Here is a 17,338-nt window from a genome sequence, read left to right as displayed (position 1 = left end):
GCCGACCAAGACCTTGTGAGTGGTCAAACCATCTAACCCATCTAACCCATGACAGCATGGACAATGGACATTAAATAATGATGATGATGATGATGTATATCTATGTGTGTGTGTCTTTCTGTCTGTGTTTGTTCCCCCCTCCACCACTGCTTGACAACTAGGTTGGTGTGTTTGCATAACATAGTGGTTTGCAAAAGAGACTGATAGAATAAGTACCAAGCTTAAAATATTAGTGGATTGATTCATTTGACTAAAAATTCAAGGCAGTGCCCCAGCATGGCCACAGTTTAATGACTGAAACAAGTAAAAGAAAAAGATACAATACAATACAATACATACATACATACATACATTACATACATACATACATTTGTATATCTTATAATTGCTTGTTTGTGAAATTAGTAACACTAAACAGGCACTGAATGAACAACTCGATACAGATTGTTGAGTGAAAATAATATTTATTATTAATAAAGACTGTTTATTTCAAGTTTTTGCCAATACTTGCTACTCAAAACAGTGCTTACTAAGATGAAAGCAAGATTGCAGAGCTTACGAAGCTTTCTTTTGTTGCAGTATCAGATCTTCTTCCAAATGATTGATGTAGAATGCAATTCCTGCACAATTCACACCAACTCATTGCCCTAGACTGGATGCATATTAAATTAAAAAAAACATCAGATTCATGAACTGGAAACAAAAACCAATGTAATATTGAATTCTTAATGATGTACCAAATTCCCTGGAAAATTTATTTAGATAATGCTGATGAGAAAGACAACAATAATAACCAAATGTTAGTAACGATGGCAATGATTATGAAAATTACATTTTAATAACACGTTTCAGCTTAGAAATGCTTGTAAGCTATACAGGTCAAACATTTTGTATATAGCAATAACAGCTAACTGGAAAGTTTCTAAAATGATTCCATGCTTGATGATTATATTTTTGCTCCCCATTTAAAATATCCATTAAGTTCCAGTGTTTATGATTTTCGATGATCACGTTTGGCATTGCTGATTTTTATTGTGAAAGCTTTATGAAATATGGCCTTGGATACTTTTGTCAGTTGGTACTCATTACACAGGGATAAATAAAATGCTGCAAATTAATGAAAGGATAATAAGAAAAGAACATTACACCATTAATTACAAAAAACATGTTTTAAAAATTAAATAACAACATATAATCACTAAAAGGTAAGACCAAATTACCATTTCTTTCACCATTATCATCACAACCACCACAACCTTGGCCATTACAACCCATTCCTCAGTATCTCTACTAACTTTACAAAGCAAAAGATGAACTTCTACATAGTTGCTTGACTTGCTAGAAAGAACATCCAAATCTCCCTCAAATTACACTCCCATGCCATCTTAAAAAAATGAAGGACACATTGGATAATGTAGTCTTAGATATACAAAAACAATTTCTGACCAAGGATGACTAGGGCCTAAGCAACAACAACTCCCATTATAACCGCTTCGATCACCACAGCTTCAATCTTTATCTCTAACAAATCTCACTATTATCAGAAAGAGCAGTGAAATTTGCATCAAATCATAGTTTACCAGTTTGGATACACTATATATAAAAAAGAGAAAAATAGATGAGATAGTCATAGCTGGAAAGCTTATAGATCTACTAGATTAAGACTGACCTGGGCAAAATTGACAACACCTCCATCTCACTATCACCATTACTTCTACTGTTCCTACATTACTTTCACCACTAGCATCACCATTATTACCATCACTACCACTACAAAGAAACCTTTACATTTTTTTTTTCACAATTTGCTAGAAATAACAGCCAAAGCAAAAGAGGCCCTAGATGGACACTACTTAAAAAAAATGGATTGGATAGTGATAGCTAGGATGGTTTTTATCATAGAGAATAATCAACAACATCAACTGGGGTAATCAACAACAACATCACAACATCACTATCATTCTGTTCAACCACTAGTACAATCATCACTACAAGAAACTTCAACATCATTATCACTAGCACCTAATCCCAACCACCTTTTACTATACAACTGATGAATCAGCAATGTCTACCTAGAAATAATAGCCAAATTTACTTTACATAACCTATACAATCATAAGTAAGTCACCTAAGACTATTCTGGATATTGTGGTATTAGATTCATGACAAAGTCTTGCAGTGGTCTTAATTAAAACGTCTTTGAGAAGAAAGGAAAAGATTTTGGTCAGCTAAATTAGTATCAAGTTTGATCTAAAAATCAATGACAGTATTGAAAAGTTACCAAACATTACTTACTTTCAATAGCATCGACTTTTCTACGATCGAGAGGACATCCACTTTCTGCCTTTGTGCGTCTTAGACCAAGACCCGAAGAATGTTTTAGTTCCCATTTGGAAAAGACCAAATTAATTGCTCCTTGCAAAACTGAAAGACTGAAATAGTGCATGCTAACAGGTGAAATTGGCCTCTTGGCATTGACTATTCGGTCCATGAGAACTTGTAATTGTAGATTATCAACAACAATGTCTGGGTAGGTATCAGATCCACTGGTTTCAACAACACTGAGTAATGGAACCATCTATAGAGGAGGGTGAAAAATAGGAAAGAAAGAAAATAATATTATTTATAAGGTGCTTTACAAAGATTCCAGATTTGACAACTTTAATAAGTGATTGCTGTTGTAGCCCTGAGTCAACCAATGTCTTAAGAAACAAATTTAACTTGGAAATTGTGCAGGAGCCTGTCAGATATATGCATGCGTGCAAACATACATATACATGCATACACATATATTTGTATGAATATGTTTGTATAAGTACTAATATATTGAGAAAAAAATTAAGTATAAGAAAAATTAGATATGGAGTGTAAGTGAGAAGACTGAGTGGTGTGGTCCTGTGATGTGTATGGATGAGGACAACAGTTTGACACCTCTGTAGTTACTTCTCTCAAAGGCATTTTATTTATCCTAGTAGCAACACCAGTTATTGGATATGTTACCTTCCTGTACAATCTGATTAACTATATGGATGACTAGGCCATAGCCTACTCCAACTATTTTACCAATAATTCCTGATGGAGCAGGAACCTTCCCTGTCTTCATATCCTTAATTGCTTTATCTCACATACTGCTGACAACCTCCATCAGGTTCACATTAAGAAAATTCTTCCCTTCTCATACATTCTCCCCATGTAGTAGCTTTCTATAGTGACATTTCCATGCTTTTTGCTTTTCAGAATCATGCAGTGCAAATGTAGCATCGTCCATCCATACACACTTCACTCTTACAACATTACAACACACACACACACACACACACACACACATGCATATGTACAGATACATACATGTATATTGGCCGAAGCCTCTCTGCTCACATGTGCCATTGCTCGTAGTTGTATACATTGCTTTGTACACAAAATAACAATAGTAGATTATTAAAAAATATTATGTAGGTTCAATTATTCTTACAAGTAGATAGTCTTCCTCAGTCAGCAGTTGTATGAGATGCACAGTGTATCCACAGAAAAAGGTATAACACATGCAATCCAGTAAAACATTGCAGGCACTGTTCATGCTTGAGCAGATAGTTTTCAGGCTGGTGGACGCACCTGTAATGCAATACCATGTATTTCATAGTTCTTGGTAGTGCTATAATCTGGTACCTCCTGAAGATGTTGCTGATCTGGCTCTGCTATAATCAGGAACCCTATGGAAAAATTGTTGATACAAGCATATTTAGGGTATACAAGGTGCCTTCCAGAAGTTCTGAGACTTTTTTAGGAGAGGCAGGTACAACTGTCCTTGATTTTGTAATTTTAGTCTATCCTTACTATGCATCTAATAAACTGACCTCCTAACTTTTGCTATTCTAGATTGAAAGAGATAGCACTTTGAACACACCCTACTAAATATGCTTGTCACAGCTGACTAGTTTGCAGAATGCAACTGAGATGTTTGGAAGCTCACTGTGCAACAAAGTTTCATATTCAGCTTCGCAAAGACACTACAGAAACTTATGAAATGCTCCAGAATGATTATGGGTGAACGCTTTTGCTGGTGCAAGTGGTTCAAGGATGGCAAAAAGGTGAGAAATGATGAAATGTGAGGGAAGGAGAGAGACATTAGAACATCAGAGCTGACTGAGAAAGTTCACAATGTTTTGGATAAAGACCATTGTGTGTCTATAAAGACAATAAACATACTGTTTGGAGTTGGAGTGGCAACTATACACACACTTATTCATGAAGATCTGAACACGTGCAAAATCTGTTCCCAGGGTGCTCCAGATCTTGCTACCTGTAACTTTAGGTTTTTCCCCAAACTGAAGGAAAACCTAAAGGGCAGTTATTTTGAAAATAAAGGAGGCTGCAACAAAGATACTTTCCCTTTGGCAGGCTTCCATGGTGCATTCACAAAGTGGCTAGAGCACTACAAGTGCATTACAAGTGCAGAGTATCCCACTTTAAAGGAGACTAGAGTTTTGTACTTCTTTGAAATTAATAAATGTCCCACCTGAAAATGTCTGAAAACTTCTGGAATGCACCCTGTATATACACACAGGTAGATGGGAATGCTGACATTGATGACATGAATTAACAAGATTACATAATGTTTGAATCATTATGTAAATTTGGCTATTGTTTGTTGAAATCAATATTTATAAAGCATAAAATACCAACAGCAACATCAATGTCATTAATATCTAGGAATAGGAAAAGCTGAGAGTAAAACATTTGCCAATGTTCAAGGCCTGATGAATCAGAAGCATGAGATATTCTGAATTATAAGGTGGTGTGTGAGAGAAACTTTAGATGTTGTTGAGGAGAAATGCATACAGGATGATAATGTCACTCTTGCACTTACAAATGATGTAAAGAAACAGGTATAGAAGGTCTATAAGAAGCTATTAAATGAGAATAACACATAGGAGAAGAAGGGTTTACCCCCAAGAAGTGTAGTGGGGTCACAGAGGCTAACAGAGAAGGTAACATTCATATAGGAAGGTTCACAGGAACAATATGTACTAAGAGCACATGTGAAATAGACTCCTTCCAAGGCTTAGGGGAGCTCTCTAGAAGTAATTGCTAGTTTCTTTTTCCTACAGGACCTAACTAGCAAGGGTGGGAGGAACACTGAAAGTATAGAAGACAGAATAAGAAGTGGTTTGAAAAAGTTCAGTAAGCCATTACCTCTGCTGGCAACAAAGGAGTTTTCTCTCAGAGTGAAGTGCAAATAGTTTGGTGCTTGTGTATAAAGACTGATGTTGCACAGTTTTAAGATGTAGGCCTTGAATGTGGGAGACTTTTAAAAACTAGACAGAAATAAAACAAGTAAGTGGAGAATGCATGAGAAGAGAAGAAATAAAGCAACCAAGAACTGCATACAATATTAGTGTACCTGAATGATGAAACACAAATGAACTGAGAGAAAACTGAATGCAAGAGAGAAGACTATATTGGAATAGATAGGTGATGCACATTGAGGTGGAGCATCTTCATGAAGAAGTGGACTATACTTAAAATGAATGGAACCATCAGAAGAAGACAAGAAAAGACTTGGGAGGATGTGGGAAGTGTGTGCATATGTGTGTGTGTGCATGCATGCGTGTGTACATGTGTGTGTGTGTGTGTGTGTGTATATATATATATATATATATATATATATATATATATATATGCATATATATATATATGGGCAACTACCATAAGGCATACAGAATTATACATGCACATGTATATGTGCATGTACACGTGTAGGTCTATATATATATATATATATATGTATCATTTACCTTTTACTTGTTTTGTCATTGGATTTTAGCCATGCTGATGCACCACCTTGGAGGGTTTTAATTGAATGAATCAACCCCAGTACTTATTTTCTTTTAAGCTTGATACTTATTCTATCAGTTTCTTTTGCAAAACTACTAAATTATGAAGACATAAACAAACAAAAGCACCAGTTGTTGAACAGTGGTGGGGTACAAGCGCGCGCGCGCACACACACACACACAATCAGTAGCTGTATTATCTTCACTACTCCTGCTGCTCTTCCTTCTTTTGCATCCTTCTATCATCTCTAACTATTGATAGTCTGCCGCCCCTCACCACTTATATAATCTCACATACCCATATAACCTTCCATGTATCTGTATATATAAAAGGCAGGATGTGTGTGTGTATGTACGTGAATGTAATTTATGCATGTCCACAAATTAGCACGCATGTCACTCCAATTTTAGGAGGACATTCGTCATGACCCTAGCTGTATTTTCGTCAACTTATTTTTCCCAAAGGCACCAGCGAATAGCAGTAAAAATAAATTTTCAACCAAAACATTTAACAATTTTCAAGTTGGGGAAATCACAATTGTTTACAAACAGGAGTTAAGTCCCTTTCTAGTGACGAGTAAGTTTTTGTTAAGACTTTTGTTGTTTTTTTTTCCTATCGAGGAAAAAAGTGTTTGTTGATATATGGGCACTGCCCCCCACCACATACGAACATGTATGCGTACAAAAAATATGTATGCAATTGGTGTACGTATGTGTGTGTATGTGTGTGTGTTGCCCATATATATATATATATATATATATATATATATATATATATATATGCTTAAACTTAGTTGTGATCTGAACATAACTGCTTCTGGCACAGAGAATCGGGAGCCCTTTTGGGCATTTTATTTTCCTTGCTGGAAGGGTTCCCAACCCATCAGCAAAGAGGTCTTAGATGATGGGGGTGTCGATCAAACTCCCAAGCCATGCGCTCCCATTGTGACACTGATTCTGCCCAAATTTGACGTCGATGTTACTTAGTTTGGTTTGAAATAAAGAACTTGATTAGCTTAATAATCCTAACTTAATCCCGGACAAAGCCGGGCTATACTGTTAGTAGACCCACTTACACTCACCTTTTGCCTTATAGGGGTACTTTGGCACCTTGACACCCTCCTACACCTTGCAGCTCCAACCAATGATTCCCCACATTTTCTTTTCCATATTAGATGTGAGTAGCCATAACCACACAGGTCATTTTGCAGGAAACTGTTTTTCCTCCCTCTCTCATCCTTAAGCATTCTCTAGTGCATTGGACAAAATACATTCTGCTTTTTGTTCTGTGTTCAAAAGCTACCCAGGCTGATTCTGCTATTCTATCTTAAAAAGTTGTAAAATAAATGCTATACAAAATACTGGGGTTTACACAACCAGTCCAAACCCTTAAAAAACAATATTCCCATATGACAGCTGTTATAGAAAGAATAAAAAAACTATATACAAAGACAATGCTTGGTCTTTTTTGAATATACTCTTATGTAATATACCATCTTCCTCATTTAGTGAGTGCTTTCCCTGCTGGCATGGGTTAGAAGGTTTGACTGGAAATGATAAGCTGTACCTGGTTCCAGTCTGATCAGTATGGTTTCTACAGCTGCATACCCCTCCTAATGTCAACCACTCCAAGAGTGTGATGGGTGCTTTTACAGCATTGGCCATGACTATGATTTCACATAGCTTGATGAGTCTTCTCAATCACAGTATATCACCAAAGGTCTCAATCACTTGTTATTGCCTGCATAAGACCTATCATTTGAAGATCATGCTTCACCACCATGTTCCATGTCTCCCTCTCACACAGGTTTCCTCTACAGTTAGAGATCCTCGTCCATACACATCACATATCCACACCAGTTTAGTCATCTCTCTTGCACATCACATCTGATGCCTCTTACGGCCAATTTTTCTCTCAAGATGCTTACACTCTGTTGTATGTGTACACTGATATTGAACATCCAGCAAAGCACACTAAATTCATTTCTTTCAAACCTTCACATGTCCTCTGTAGTCAAATCCATGTTTCACTACCATGTAACATGGTTGTTCTCATATAGGGATCATATAATCTGCCTTTCATTCTGTTACCAACAAAGGTAGAAGCTCTCTGAACTTTGCCCAGCCTATTCTTATTCTAGCAATTATGCTCTCGGAGCATCCACCTCCACTGCCGACTTGGTCCCCTAAATAACAAAAGCTGTCAACTACTTCTAGGTGACCCCACTGACATTTGATGGAGTCTATTTTTTGTACATTTCTAGTATTTTTTGTACCTGTACATCTGCCACACACAAAAACTATTTTCCCTGTTAACCTTCCTCTGATACTGCTGCACCCTTTATGTTTCCACAACTTACACTGAGTACACCTTATAGAGTTTCTACTTATGCCTTTTCTACAAATTGAGCAGGGTCATCTACCTGAAGGGATTTATAATTTATCTGCTTTCCTACTTACTAAGACTGGTTTTTGCTAAATTAACTCTTTGATTCCAGACTTTGCTTCCACATCTGAAATTTAATCTCCAGTTCTGACAGTGATTCAGTGATAAGAACAAGATCATCAGCACAGAGGAGCTCCTAGGGGCAGCCTGACTTAAATTCCTCTGTTACTGCCAGGAGGGCTATGATGAACAAGAGGGGGCTGAGGACCAATCATTGGTGAACTACCTGTACACTGAATTCATTGCTATACTCATTATTCCCAACCTTCACCTTACTGACAGTATCTTTGTGCATGGCTTGTACAGCTCTCACCAATCACTCATCTATCCCTAGTTTCTGCATTGACCACCAGATAAAGGAGCAGGGGACCCTGTCAAAGGCCTTCAACATGTCAACAAAAGCTAAGTACAGAGGTTTATTTTTGGGTAAGTATTTCTCCTGCAGCTGCCTTACATGCATCAGTGATGCTTCTCCCTGGCACAAAACCAAACTACATCTGATCTAGACCAACTCTCTCCCTAATTAGTTGGGCTATGACTCTCTCCGTAACTTTCATCAACTGATTCAAGAGTTTGATAACTCAGTAATTATTTCTGTCTAAGGCATCACCTTTATCTTTGTAGTAGTTGACTATAGTGTAGTTACCTGATTAACTATATAGGTGACTATACCATAACCCACAACATCAGATATTTTAAGCATCTCAGTGGTGATTCCTGATGGGCCAGAGCTTTTCTGGCCTTCATATCCTTTATGGATTTATCTACCATGCTACTGTCTCTTTGAATTTCCAGTCCCTCTGTTAGATCCACCTTAGGTAGACTCTCCTTCTCCTATGGGCTCTCTACATTTAGCAACCTTCCATAGTGGCACGTCAAAGCCTCCCTCTTTCTTTGCAGAATCATTAACTGCAAGTGAGCCATCATCCATGGAAGCACACTCCTTTCCAACAATATTACAATTTTTCCAGGTGCACTGCCTTGCAAACTGAAACACTTCAAGCCACTGGTCCTCACACTGCAGAACATTGGCAAACTTCTTCCTTTGTGCTTCAACCCTTGCTAAATATACCTGCCTCCTAGCTTCCCTTCTAGCTGCCTGATAAAGCTCCTTGCTACCACCACCCTTCTAGTCCTTCCAAGTCTGTTTCTTTGCTCTAGTGGCCGTCAACTACACTGTTCCACCACCATGTCATCCTAGGTCAGGTTGAGACTTTGCACCAACCACAAATTTGGTCTATAGCTCTCAGTAAGTTGTCTTGTAGGAACTTCCAGTTATATTCTATGTTATAAGTCTGTAACTCCTCCATCTCCTCCTCCTTAAATGCTTCAGTTAGGATGTCTCTAAATCTCTGACTATTCAAAGGATCCATAAACTTCCAGATCATTCTTTTCCAAACTGGCTTGCTTTTTGGAATCCTTTCTGCCTGTAACCTATGCTGAGGGGCATATTCTTCACCAGGGAAGGACTCTGCATTTGTGAGCAGCCATGAATCCTGTTTTCTGGTGAGAATGTAGTCAATCTGGTTAGCATGGTCACCAGAATTATAGGTTACCAGGTGACTGGCTGGTTTTCTGAAGTTGGTGTTGCTGGTCATTAGGTCATTCACAACACAGAACTCCAGTAATTATGTTCTCTCTTCATTTCGGGAACCAATTCCATAGCCCTCATGCATCCCATGGATGACACCCAGGTACTGCCCAACATGTCCATTGAAATCACCAGCTATGAAGATAAGGTCACTGTCATTTGTCTTTGAAGCAGCCTTCAAAAGAGTATCATAAAAGAGTATCATAAAAGAGTATCATAAAAGCAGACCCAGCTGTAGGGCATAGGCAAAGATGTTTGTTGCCATGATACTCTGCAAAACTAGTCTAAGCTCAAGTACTCTATCACATACTCTGACAACCTCAATCATCTTATTTACCAATTTCTCTGCTAGAAGTATACCCACACCTCCTACCCCATCATTTTTACCTTCCTTGAAAAATTTATACCTATGCCTTTTGCCTGTGAGGAATGTGGCTGAAAATACCTTCTACCTTACTTCTTGGATGCAACACATGTCAACACGTCTCTGTTCAAGCACCTCAACAATCTCAACAGACCTACCATTCAATGTACCTACATTGACAGTGCCAACTCAGAGGAAATGTAAGGGGAGGCAGGTGGTAACATGGGGAGGGGGAACTGCGGCTTTGGCATCTGAAAAGAAGGTTGTAATGAGCATTTGTGCTCGCATTTAATCCATCATCATTCATGTTACACTTGCTAACTCCACTGGAAATGGATGCTATACCAATATTAGTAAAAGCAGTGTTAGTACAGATACAAGTAAATACATATATAGGCTAATTGGTTAATTATTGTCACCTCCATTGGTGTGTGTGTGTGTGGGGGGGGGCACATATGACCATTAATACATAACAATGTTAATAGAGATACAGGTATGTAAATTACATAAATAGACAGGATAAGTGTAGGTAATTATATAAAAATAATTCGCTGGTTAATTAATGACACAATAAAACTAAGTACTGCATAGTCATGTTTAGTTTTGTTTTCTTTGGTGCAGAGTTTGGTGCGTTTGTATTGCAGTAATGTGGATGCCACAACTGAGGAAGGGAGGTGCCATAAGAGATTCCCTGTACAAAAGAGTGTCTTCTGGTGTAGGTGGTGGGGGAAGGAATGGGTGGGCCCATATGGAAAAATTGGGGAATTAAAGCCATGCTGGTGGTTTTCAAAACACAGAACACAATGACTCAGGCTATAAGCAAATTTTAATGATAAAGTAGATAGGATAAAATGGGATAGGCAGCTATCCATTGGGATGACATTGGAGTCATAACAGTAATGAAGATAGATAAGCAACTTAGGTGAGTTTTTACAGAGTGAAAAAGGGAGGAAAGAAGGAGCAGGCAATAAATTACAATTTAATTGAGTTATACCAAAAGTTAGATTAAAGTAAATTAAGATGGGTTAGAATCTCTGACGAAATGAAAAAAGTCAACTTACCTGCACATAGCGGAGTGGATGTGAGTGATAGATAAGGTAAATCCTAATACCTAATATATATATATATATAAGTGTGTTTTTTTCTACTGCTGTTATGGTGACCTCTGCTCTTCAAACTGGTTAACCTCATGCCACCTCCACTCACTCGTGCATCTTCTCTTGTCACTCATACTTTGTTCACTCTTTCAGATATTGTACTAATGACTACATCTAGTTATCTTAGAACATCATTCCTCTAGAATTCCCTTTGGCCAACATAAGGCTCTGGTTGTTGATACTTTCAATTTACTCTATAGAGCCATGCCTGTGCAGTAAATCAGCCAAGTCTATTCTTAATAATAATAAGATTATTCCTATTATTTCTTGGACACTATGATAAAAAAATAACTTTGGGTTGAATATATATGTACATTCAATCTCATTTTGTTCTGTAGCAAACATTCCAATCCAAGGGGGCTTTCATTATTAGTTTATATAGATTGAGATGAATATTATTTGGGAGCATAGTGATAAAAAGGAAACCATTTAAGAGCCAAACTTACCTGATGTTTGATGGAATCTTCTGGAAAGACTCCATCAGAGATGTGTTCTTGACTACTAAGTTGGAAATTGGTTTCTTGCTTAAACTGACCATTACTGTTAAGAGTATCAGATGAGAAGGAGGATTCGACAATGAGATCATTATTGTATCTATCATCATCATCATTAACATTATTATTGGTATCAGCATCCACATTATCATCATCAAGATTGATATTATTCATTTCAGACATATGATGTGAGAGTTGTAGTTGTTGTTCACAATGTTGTTGATGTTGTTGTTCAAGCAGTTTTCTTTGTTGCAGTATTTGTTGTTGATGAAATGAGTCTCTTTTCTGGTGATGTTGCAGCATCGAATGACATCCTGAGTGCATCTGGATTTCTTCAGGAGTTGTTGGCAGCAGGGGTGCAAGAGATGGTTGTGATGGTGATTGTGGTAGTGGTGGTGTTGGTGGAGACATTTTGAATGTGTTGCTGCTATGGCTAACGTCTTCATTAATAGATATTGTATTGCATGGACTGAAAGTCATAGCATCAAAGAGAGGGATGATTCCATTTTCAACTTGGTCAGCTAATCGTCGCAGAAACTGCACAAATGCACCACGCATCACTGCTTCATTATAGACAATATCTTCAGCTGAAATATAATTGTACATTTAGAGTTTAACTAAATGCTTTATACATTAGGTGCAGGCATGGCTATGTGGTTTAGAAGCTTTGTTTTACAGTCATGTGATTTTAGGGTCAGTCTCACTGCACAGCACCTTGGGCAAGCGCTTTAAGTATCTACCACAATAACCCTAGGCTGACCAATGTCATGTAAATGAATTTGATAGACTGAAACTATGTGGAAGCCACTTGTGTATGTTTGTGTGTATGAGTGTGTGCATATGCATATCTGTGTGTTTAACCCTACATTGCTTGACAATCAGTGTTGGTTTGTTTACATCCTCCGTAATTTAACAGCTCAGAAAAAGGGACTTAAAAAAAAAAGAGACCAATAAAATAAGAATCAAGCTTTAAAAAAAAGAACTGGGATTGAATTGTTCGATTGAATCCTTTAAGAGAGTGCCTCAACAAGGCCAATGTATGAATGAATGAATGAATGTATGTATGTATGTATGTATGTATGTATGTATGTATGTATGTATGTATGTATGTATGTATGTATGTATGTATGTATGTATGTATGTATGTATGTATGTATGTATGTATGTATGTATGTATGTATGTATGTATGTATGTATGTATGTATGTATGTATGTACGTATGTATGTACGTATGTATGTACATATGTATGTATGTATGTACATACGTATGTATGTATGTATGTATATACGTATGTAGGTATGTATGTATATATGTATGTATGTATGTACATATGTATGTATGTATGTATGTATGTATGTATGTATGTATGTATGTATGTATGTGTGTCTGTCTGTGTGTATGTGTATATGCAAACATGCAAGTGTGCGTTAATTCATATATGTATGCACATACATGTCTGAAATAAAATGACAGGATAGTTACAGGCAGTTGTACACCACCAGTCTGCACTTAGACTAAAAACAACTAATTCAATAGTTTCTGGATTCAGTGGACCAGTTTCCATTTATATTTGAAACAACCTAATTTCACTAATATAACTATAATCTTTGAAGCATGCATATCATAACTCCTACTTCTTTCTTGCAGTATTCAGAAACTATTCCAAAACCTCCTCTCCATCACAGATACTGTAAGAGAATTATAGCTGCGGTCACAAGCAGACATGTTTTTTGACACCATAAAATGAAGGGTCTTATTCAAAACTTTTCATATGCCATGTCAAAAGAAATCATTATCTTTATGGTCAATGACCTCACACATCCCTAATGCAATTTTTCACAGAGTTCTAAGCTGTTTCAATTTCTATATAGCTTGTCTTTTACATTTTCTTTCTGTCCATTTGCCCATGACTTTTAAGTCATTTTCAGACAGGAAGTTCTTTGTTAAATGTTATTTATACTACCAAGCATCGATACTGCTTTTTCACAATCCTATACATCACTGAAAAGTGAAACATCTATCTTCTTTATCACATACTTTGATTTTTATTCATACAGATAACATGCTCCATTGACTGCATTGTCAATCACCTTTTGCAGTTTGCAGCAATCTGCAACATATTCTAAGGGAATATGCACATGATGTAAACTGGCTTAAAAAATATTTTAATTTCCATGTCGATTAACACATTTTCTTTTCCGTTCCATTTGTTATAATTCAATAGTATTTATGAAATAATCTGTTATTTTTATTTTTGTAATAGATGTTTCCTGTAAAATTATTATTATTATTGGCAAACTGGCAGAATTATTAGAGCATCATCAGAAAAATGCTTTGTGATATTTTGTTCCAGCTCTTTACATTCTGAGTTCAAATTCTGCCAGGGTCAATTTTACCTTTCATCCTTTCAGGGTCAATGAAATAAAATAACAATAAAAAAGAAATTAAGTCATCTGTACTGACTAACGCCTTCCCCTAAAAATAGCTGGCCTTTTTATCTAAGTCAAAAACTATTATTATTACCATTATTATGGCCACCATACTGAGAAGACATACAAAGCTGGAGCTCCATGATTTATAAGTGTTTAATCAAGTGTTTCAGCTGGTTGCAGCCTATTCAGTCAAATATTTTTTAATAATTGTCTTGAATGCATTGTTTGGATTGCGATAGTAACATTTTTGGGTACATGCATCCCCTTTCTGGGGGTATAAACTCTGTAACAGTGGTTTTGCATTTTTGTGGAGACAAGATTTCATTTATTTTTCAAATTTTAAAAGTTTTGGATTACGACAAAATCATAATAATCAACAGAGAGCAGCATTCTGTTGACACAGTTGTGACACAGAATGCAACTGAAGTTAAAATTGATTTCTTGTTAAAGAGAAATAAAATTTCCTCTTGTTGCTATGATGGCAGTAACAAGTACCAAAGTACAAACAGCAGCAATGACAGTGAGAACGAGGATGATGACAACAACAGCAGTAGCGACAATGTGAATGGCAACAGCACAAGCAGCAATAACAACAATAATAGCAACTATATCAATAACAATATTAGCAACAACACGAGCAAGATTGAAAACAACAACAGCAACATGAACAACAAGACTGAAAACAACAACAGCAAAAAGAACAATGCAGTTATCAATGGTAACAGTATGGAAAACAACAACGACAACAACAGCAGCAACAGCAATAATGACATAAAGAATCACAACGAAGCTATATCCCTTTTGAGAACAGTGAGCCAATGAACTGTCCATTCAGTTCCAGATTTGAAAAATAAAGCACTGCAATACAAAAGTGACATTACGATACCAGGTGTTATGTGCCTCAGTGAGGAAGAAAAAATTCCCTGAGTCAAGAACCTGCTGATTCACCATGATCCAGTGAGAGTTTTAGCCATTCTGGAGGAGTGTGGGGAGATTGTGGAGGTGAAATTCACCCCACAACTCAATAGGACTGGAATTCTTATGGAATTCCAAATACTAGTTTCTCCTGAGGAAATAAATCATATTCCCGAGTTTTTCTGTTTTGGGGAATGCAAACAGATGCCCAATTATATAGAAAAGAAAAGAAAAAATGAAGTGTTTTGTGTGTGGAAATATGAACCACCTCAAAGCCTTTTGCCCTGCGGTGGAGAAAGCAAGAAGCTCTCCACTGTTACTACCAACTCCTCAAGGTGTGGACAAAGCTACTACCTTACATATACCACCTTCCTCCAACTCAGGCCTAACAAAAGCAAAGACATTGACATCACACCAAAAGGCCTTTGTTGAGGATAAGAGAAAAACTGAATCTGAAGCAAACAGAAACCATCCCAAATTAAAGGCCCTAAGACATGATGGTGAAAAACAAAATTTGTCACTACACAAATTAAAAACAAGTCGACACTAACATCAACACCTTCATCACAACAGAACCCAATTTTGCAAACACATTCACAACCACAAAACACATGTAAACAAAAAGAAACACCCAGAAAATAAAATGACCAAGAGTCACACTTTTGGGTACATACTTCCTTCATCAACTCCATTGGTGTTCAGAAGAGCAACATTGAATTGATTGAGGAAGTAATTAATAAAAACATTGTAACAACTGGAGAAGGTTTCGCAGAATGTCTCCTGAAAACTCCATCAGACAGGATGTTAATCCAAACAGATACGGATACGGATACGTATCTCGATTTGAAACAAAAATTCCCCCAGGACACTGGGTGGTTTAGTAAGTACCTAAAAAAAAAAAACTTTCTAGAAAAAACCCTTCCCCACTTGACAAAAAAGAAGACTATGCCAACAGTCATCCCTGAAAACCAAGGTACATAACCTTAAAGTAGGCTGTGTAAATGTTCAGGGCCTGGGTTTGGCTTAGAAGCAGGGTCACCTGCTCAACGATCTCAGGCCCCTTAATTTAGATCTGACAGTAATTAGTGAGACAAGAATTTCTGGGAAACTTGCTCTAGCATCCATTTTTGAAGACTGTGTGGTATCCTCATCCTGTAGTCTGTTAGGCAGCAGTGTAGCAGTGTTATTCTGAAAATCCTTAGGTCTCAAAGTAAGGGCAGTCATCTTCGACCTGGATAGTAGGTTGGTGGTCCTAGATGTGAATGGCAGTGAAGGTGGTACCTTTATATTGGTGGCCATGTATGCCCTGGCAAGGGCTGGAAGGTCAGATTTCTTCAGGTGTCTAGAAACATTCTTGGGAACGTCTCACACTTTAGTACTAGTGGTGGACTGGAATAGTATTTTAGATGTGCAGCAGGACTGTGTGGGTCTTGTACATAGAAGAAGTGGGTGTAAAAGCCTTGAGAACCTGCTCAGAAACTTCCCTGATGTGCCAGTGAGGACATGGAGCAACCACAATAGGTCATCCAGATAGCATCTAGAAAAGTATTTGTTAGGTCAGTGGATAGGGACAGCATAGGGTGTCCTCAATTCAAATTGGCCAGCTATATAGACCACAAATTTGTGATCTGCACAGTCGATTTAGATAGGACTCATAGACAGGAACCTGGTAACTGAAAACTGAATACGTCCTTTCTGGCATGCAAAGACTACAGGGACCGGATTAGTGAACTGGTTAAGCGGCAGTTGGTGGGGGCAATCATCAACAATTGGTGATGGATAGCCCTGAAGAGGGCGATTAGAGCAGAATCGACAGCATTTAGCAAATAGTTAGAAATAGATTAGAGGGAGAACTAGTTAGCAAACTAGAAGAGCTGAGTAGTAAAGGCATTGTGACTGATGTGTTAGTGGCAAGAATGGCTCTTGACCATTACTTTGAGGTGAAACACGAAAGATGCATTGTCAGAGCTAAGGCCCATGTGCTAAATCATGAGGGAACTAAAGCTGTCTGATGGGCCTGAATGGTGGAGATGCAATATGGCAACAAAACTACAATTGGGTCTTTGATAGATTGGGACTGGCACATGATACATGGTTCTGAGCA

At 37.4% G+C, this 17,338-nt stretch overlaps 1 protein-coding gene across 6 annotated transcripts in view; it reads right to left on the bottom strand.

Moving 5' to 3' along the window:
* Positions 1 to 444: 444 nt before the first annotated feature.
* Positions 445 to 17,338, bottom strand: part of LOC106872171 (uncharacterized) — a 59,383-nt gene continuing 42,489 nt past the window's right edge. For 5 of the 6 annotated variants that reach the window (XM_089352337.1, XM_052967767.2, XM_014919059.3 and 2 more), the window contains exons 3-5: positions 11,839 to 12,473; positions 2,296 to 2,578; positions 445 to 1,107 (exon numbers count right to left, since the gene is read on the bottom strand). In XM_089352337.1, coding sequence (XP_089208463.1) covers positions 992 to 1,107; positions 2,296 to 2,578; positions 11,839 to 12,473 — 1,034 coding nt within the window. In that variant the 3' untranslated portion in view covers positions 445 to 991. The remainder of the gene's footprint in view (positions 1,108 to 2,295; positions 2,579 to 11,838; positions 12,474 to 17,338) is intronic. The other variant, XM_014919060.3, reaches the window with a different exon arrangement.

Source organism: Octopus bimaculoides, chromosome 5, assembly GCF_046866305.1.
Source record: "Octopus bimaculoides isolate indiv1 chromosome 5, ASM4686630v1, whole genome shotgun sequence".
Classification (NCBI taxonomy): domain Eukaryota; kingdom Metazoa; phylum Mollusca; class Cephalopoda; order Octopoda; family Octopodidae; genus Octopus; species Octopus bimaculoides.
The sequence above is the reverse complement of the archived record's forward strand: the minus strand, read 5'-3'. Positions and strand labels throughout refer to the sequence as shown.